This window comes from Camponotus vicinus, unplaced genomic scaffold (assembly GCF_025532165.1).
Source record: "Camponotus vicinus isolate PSW18456_S1 unplaced genomic scaffold, iyCamVici1.0 SCAF_1, whole genome shotgun sequence".
NCBI lineage: Eukaryota > Metazoa > Arthropoda > Insecta > Hymenoptera > Formicidae > Camponotus > Camponotus vicinus.
Window position 1 is genome coordinate 37,352,717 of NW_028141945.1, and position 7,126 is coordinate 37,359,842.

Sequence of the window (7,126 nt, forward strand, 5' to 3'; positions counted from 1 at the left end):
CCATTTGAAATAAATAACAGACGAATAAAGATGAATTCTATCTCTCTTCGCAGTTGAACATTCATCGCTTCAAAGTCATCGCTCGTTTCGGTCTCATGCACGTGGTCGCGACGAACCTCTGCGTATGGATACGCACGCTGGTTCTGGAGAGTCTCAAGGAGATCACTCAATATCATAAAAAACTGGGCCAGTTTCAGGCGGGGATTCTCGGTAAGCGATCTATTTGCAGACTTGTCGCTTTAAGCACTTCTCGGCGATAACGTGCCAATAACACGCTGACACTTGCAGAGAGCATTAAGCAGCACTCGATGCGAAACGCCGGAGCGATACTGGGCACCGAGCCGCGTGACATGGCGCAATTACGAGAGGCTCCTCTCGTGGCCTCCACGAGGTCAACGACCATCGCGCCGATCGTCACGACCGGGACGACCGTGGCCGCTCTAGGCCGCGTGATGACGACAACGGCAAGATCGATCGCGGACGCGTTCACCATGTCGAGCAGCACGTCCTCGAGCACTTGGACGACTCCGTCGACGACGACACCGCCGACCACCAACTCGATATTGCCTAATCTGACCACTAGCGCGGCGACGACCCTGTCGACCATCCTGACCACGTTCATACCGTCAACTACCAGCACTTCCACCACTACCACGACGACAACGACTACCGAGAGAATCACCACTATTCCTACAACAACAACGAGTACCACCAGCACCACCACGCCGTCCACTACCACATTATGGTCTCAGATTATGGAGTTTATGAATGTACCGCAAAGCGATATGGATAATCAGGTTAGAGAGATTACGTTTCATTGTGTCTTTGAAAATAGATACTGTTGACGCAGTGATTGAACTGGCCCGGCTTTTTTAGGTACCGCAGATCTTCGACGTGAGCAACTTGACGAACAACAGCGAGTACTGGAATCCGAATTTAGGTATCTACGCGGAGGCTCTGACGGAAGATGGAATGATATCCAACTCGTGTGGCCGCGTCAATATCATGGGAAGCATCGTTCAGGATGCGGCGCCGTACTTGTTCCCCTTCATAATCGAATATAGTTTGATCGGAGCGGCGGTGATTTATGTCATGTGGAAGCATATCGGCCGACATCCACGTTGGCCTCATCAAACCGAAGCGGATCTCGAACGTCGCCTGGAGGCCATGCTCTCACGAAGAGCCGTCGCTCTTGCTCATGCAGGTAGTGTTGTGTTTCCTTTGCAATATTTTCATTATTTCAATTTTGAACATGCTGGATATACACTTACAAAGAATTCTTCCATTTTCGAATGACGTAAATATGAATGTGTCTTCTATTTAAGAATCGAATTGTAACATAAAGTATTATCAGGTCACACCAGAGTCGACTGTGTGGGAGCGAGCAAAGGTCTCTTCTTCGGCCTGCTTCTGTTGGTTGGTTCCCTGATATGCCTGATTCTCTTCTTCGTCCTGATTCATCATCCGGAACTGGGTTTGCTCGCGATCTATCTCGCCGACGTGTCTCACTGCGTACTAATGGCGTTATCCATCATCGCCATAATCATCGGCTTCATCCGCGTACAGAGTCTCAAGTTCAAGGCCGAGGAACAGAGCGATCTCAACGATATCCTCCTGCGCGTCTCAGCCTTCGGTCTCTTCATCTATGCTGTCTTCAGCGTGATTGCCGGCTCCCTGGCGGCCTTTACGCACGAGCCGAATTTGCTGGTGATGGTGACTGGATTGCTCTCGGTGGCTCAGGTAGTCCTCCAGATGCTGTTTATTGCCGACGTGTCGCGCAGGCGGGTTCACTTGCCAGAGCACGATCGCAGCAAGCCTGGCAGACAGGTTGTCACTTTCCTGTTGATCTGCAATGTGACTATGTGGGTGATCTACACCTTCGAGGCCCAGAAAGTCATCGCCAACCCGGTGCAGCTCGATTTCTACGGATTCCTGGCTTGGGCCATCGTACAAAGGGTCACTCTGCCATTGTGCATCTTCCACAGATTCCACAGCGCTGTGACGCTCGCCGAGATCTGGAAGACCAGCTACAAGGCGCGTCTGGAGTAGACGAGCGGGAAATCTCGTTATGGTCAATCGTCCGGAGTGGTCGTCAGTTGGAACAAAAGAGTGAGCGCAAGCTGGTCAGGATGCTCGACGACCTCAATCACATACATCGATTTCGGGTCTCAAAGAAAGGCAAAAGCTTGAAAAGAAGGAGAGAAGAAGATTGGTTGAGGAAGTCAGCGGGAAAAGTGAAAGATGATGGATCAGCCGGAATAATCAAACATATAACGTGTTTAACACGTCCGTTGCACGAAGAGACCTTCAGATGATATCCAAGTCGTTGATAATTGTTGAAAATTCCGAATTCAAGTTGGAGATTTATCTCGTTGAAAAAATCTTTATCGACAAAGATAGAAGGAAAGAGAGAGCCATCTGAAGAGACACTTCAGTGACATGTTCAAAGTCGATCTGACATCCTCAAGGAGCAGCTTTCGTGTAAAGTGGAGCCAGATATGATCGTGTCGAAACTATTCCTTTATCTCCTGTTTTGTGTACAAGTTGTATTTTTCTTTTTTCTTTTTGTTGTTTTAGCATCAATAGAGATGACGAGGAAAGGACCTGGACGATCGTGTCAATAATTTTGTCGGTCAGATAGGCTTTTGCCGATTTCGGCGCAAACGAAGCACAAAACAACAAGGATATTAGCGTTTCACGAAATACGATTGCATTTCCCTTTCTCACCTTACACAATCTCTATACTGCCACCAAATTTTCTACTTTTATATGTATTATATGTATTGTATGTATTCCAGTATATATATCTTCGCCCCATCGCGCATCAATATTGTAGAGAAATTCAGTTCACACACTCGCAAAAATTTAGATTGTCCCGATAATTGCCCGGCAATTTTCTTCTTTCATTCATTACAAAGATATATCGGATTGCTGTGATATATATGCTTTTATGAAAACTTGAGTCGGCAATAGCGATGAATCTCTTTCTATTGTATGTTAACGCGCAATGTTTATAACAAAATATTTCATATTTTTATAAATCTCGATATTTAGCGGATGAAATTAGCTTTTAAGTTCACAGTATTTGGTTAACGTTCTCTGGTATTTATCTTACAAGATGTTAATTAACTCGGAATTATAAAATTCGTCGTGTTAAATCGATTAGCTGACTATCAAAGAGAGAACAAATTCCTTTTCGTACTTATTGAAATAATTTCACGATCATAGAAATAGCGAACGGAGAAGTTGATCTATTCAATGTACCATCCGCGTGATGGTACATCCTTCGTGATCAGGATCTAACTGAAGAAATCTCGAGAGATTTTACATAGAATAGGGTAATTTCGCAAAACTCTATTTGCTTAACCGAAAGAAATGAAGCGACGTTTTAATCTTGCGACAGATCCCTTTGTTCTCTCGAGCCACTTCACCCGAAACGCGAGTGCTTCCTCGCGTTCGCGAGCGCGCAATTAACGAGAGATCCGTTCCTTCAAAAGGGACACGCATTCGAAAGATCTTTATCATTGTTTCTCGTTGCGTGCCACAGAGTACAAAATTGTTTCTGAAACTTTTCGAATCCTTTTATCGACATACTTTTTCAACAATCGCGCTCTTCGAATGAACGCGCCAACGACATCGCTGTATCTTCGTCGTAGCTTCATCGCGAGCAGTTGGCACACATTTAACATATAATAACGAATGGAGAGCCAACGAAGAAGGAGGCCGCACGTTCGAAGCCAAGACGATTGTATATATGCGAATATTTCGTTTCGGACTCGCCGAGTATTTCGAATGGCATATATTCGAGGAGTTTCCGCAAACGAAAGCGGAAATTACGCGCTATGATGCAGATTGTGTGACTAAGGCGTATGTAAGGTAACGAGAAGGGAGTCAAGAATGTGACTTTGCGGCAAAAAGGCTTATTCACAGCGGAAAGCGATTTGTACGTATTTGTCCTTTCAAGCATATTCTGACACATACGATACGAACGTCAAGGCTCTCCGTTGCGAATGGCTTAATTCTTTGAGGGGCGATGGTGCAGCTTTATGTACTTCACGCGAATATGTATAAGTCACAGTGTCATTATGTATTAGGTGCCACGACTCTTTTGTGCGTTTCTATGTTGGTGCGATGTGGTTTAATTTGTGAACTACAGTGCCTAAGTTTCGCTCTAGTACTAGTTTCTCTCTTTCGGAGGTCCTGCACAAAATACGCTTTCTCGACCCCTGAAAGAGTTAAGAGAGAGAATTTTTGAGAATGAAGAAAAGAAAAAGAAGGGTAATTCGATATACGCGAATAGAGGAGCTCGCACCCTACTTTACGAAATATAAGAGGTAATCATTATGATCATTATTGATTAGTATTTAAGCCTATCTCGAAGAGGTATCGATCCTTCGCATTTACTTCGCTATTGATATCGTATGTAGATCGTTGAGAAGAAAACGTTTGTCGTATAGAGACTATACTTTGTGAATTCGTCTACGAACCTTGTGAAAATATTCCCTTCTAAAGAGAAAAAACTCACATTTCTTAAGTTTTATTCAATAAAATTTATTAAAACGCATAAATTTTATTGAATAATATTTTTTCCGCAGAAAGAGAAAACAATAATACACAAGACATACCCGAAATCCTGACGCAAGTCATACCTATACATCAGTCGACGTATTTAGCTTTCGAGTCTAAATATTTTAATTATTAGAGATAATATAATTAATAAGTAACGCGCGTGCGTTAAATGAGAGGAATGTTGTTGCACCGGAAGCTTACTAAAAAGTAGTTAACGATCAATTATACATAATTATAATCCAAGGATGATATTAAGAAAACAAACACGATATAAATACAAATAAATAAATAAATAAATATATATATATATATAAATATACATATATATATACAATGAAAACTTGTATTAATTTAATGCGCGCAACTGTGTAGGGGGTGTTGCGTGCGATATGTAAATAATAATAATAATAATCATTCTTCGTCAGTAAATAATTATCCAGCAAAGTGTTTGTGAAACGATTGCCGAAAGTGATGCAGATATTTGTGTACGGATAGATTTTCAATTTCTCGCGCAATTGTTATTTTATGCTACAAGATACAAGCTGATTTTCCCATGATTATGATATAAAGTATATAACATATATCAGTACAAAGATATTACAATACTGTTACGAACTTCAATAAATCAAAGCAGCAATATCATGCATTTTACAATCATTGATTTTAAATATAATGATTTTAAATAAAAAGTACATGGGTGAATCAGCTTATATACGTGAGAATAATGAATTAATATTATTGTCATTTTAAAGATCGAAATTATTAATTGCAAAAATATAAAATATCTCATCACGAAACTGTAAGAGAGAGGAATTTTTCTCACAGAAATCTTTTCACCGACACTCTGCGCCATTACGAGTTTGATCGCGATTATGTGATAGAAGGGATAAAATCACAAGATGACAACATTAGCGAAAGAGATCATTGCGAGAATTAAATTAATTAACAAGGCACTGCCACACCGGACCAACAAAGCCGAAACGAATAATTGAAGAGATTCGGGGAAGGCGGAAAGATAATATATGCAGAAAGAGAACCAATAATCCTTTATCAATTTCCCATAAACAGAAAAGCTATAAAGAAGAGAGATATACGAAGCCGAGGCCCTTCCACGTTTAACGAATGCGTAGCCCTCAAAATAAGTGTGCGTGATAGCAGAGTGAGGAAAGAGAAAAAGAGGTAAACAGAAGGAAAAAGAATGATACAATGCGAGCTGTTTTTCTTCGGCAAACAACGTCTTTGTATACTCTATACCCGTGTTATAAGGAGAAAAACCACGATTCTTGTATATGTACATCAATATCTCGATAGTAGCCGTAAGCCTAACTAGTGAGTCGCGGATTTGCGACAAGGCCAGAGAATAGAATGCGAGATCTGAGATTCAATTGCAAATAATTGCATCGATATTTATTTATTTATTTTATTTATTTTTTTCGTTTTTATTCAGGACCGACAGAATTATTTGTATAAATTTAAAGCAATTTTTTTATAGCTATTTTTCATTTGTTATACAAATTTTCATTTAAATGACGTAAATGACGTAAATAGTTATTAGTTTATATATAATAAGGCTGATCTATTTACATAAATAATTTAGTTATAGAAACATCGAGCCCAGATGTTCAAGTAATGCAATTTTCTGTCATAATAATAACAGTACGTAACTTTATTTTTCATGTAGCTCTAATTGTAAGTCACGAATCTGCAAGAAATAAACGGGAAGAAAGACAGCAGGAATTTGCATATGCAATGTATGCGCGCCGGAAGCAAATCCGCGACACATTATTATTTAACATAATGTAGTGAGTTTTCGATGTCTTCGAGTATAATTACAGTTTGTACACGTATACACACAGTTATACGCAACATACATACATTACATATACATATGCGCGCGCACAAATGACATCACTCACGGATTTACCAGAGATACACTATATCGAAGGAGGAAGCGAGGACAATGGCAGGCATAGAACGGAAGAAGTTAACGTTTTCGTCGGAGCAGGCGATAATGACAGGCAGGACACAAAAAAAAATAAAAGTATAAATTACATGTTGTGGTGTAAGCAGTTCTTCGAATGTCGAATAGCGACGAATACGTCTGTAAATTTTCGTAAATTCGCTCATTCATCAATTCCTATTTTCATTGTATACCGTTAACAAAACCAGTTTCATTGTAACCCGAGTTGCATCGGCACGTCATTGCCGCATCATTTGTAACGATATATGATTATATTGGTTAATAAAAGTTATCTAGACGTATAATGTATGTGTTTCCTGCCTCTCTTTGAAATTATTAATCCTTATATTTCCATTTCTCGTTTCTCGTTTCAAATTTATTACCGTTTCAAACACAAGAAAAAGAGAAAAATGCATAAAAAATATATAAGATTTATTAGAATTATTTATAGATGATATTCGTATTTTTTATCTATTTTGCGTAAATGTATTTTAATTGGTTCTCATGTCTAGGTTTAGATATTATTAGATATACATGAGTACGCAGATGTATATTATATTATTATTATACAATATTTAATTACAGATTTTATATCTA

General features: G+C 39.8%; 1 protein-coding gene across 7 annotated transcripts in view; it reads left to right on the forward strand.

Moving 5' to 3' along the window:
• Positions 1 to 6,834, forward strand: part of Otopla (proton channel otopetrin-like a) — a 29,516-nt gene extending 22,682 nt beyond the window's left edge. For all 7 annotated transcript variants that reach the window (XM_083088653.1, XM_083088667.1, XM_083088660.1 and 4 more), the window contains 4 exons: positions 54 to 210; positions 289 to 797; positions 877 to 1,204; positions 1,355 to 6,834. In XM_083088653.1, the coding sequence (XP_082944779.1) occupies positions 54 to 210; positions 289 to 797; positions 877 to 1,204; positions 1,355 to 2,049 (1,689 nt within the window). In that variant the 3' untranslated portion in view covers positions 2,050 to 6,834. The remainder of the gene's footprint in view (positions 1 to 53; positions 211 to 288; positions 798 to 876; positions 1,205 to 1,354) is intronic.
• The last annotated feature ends 292 nt before the right edge of the window (positions 6,835 to 7,126 follow it).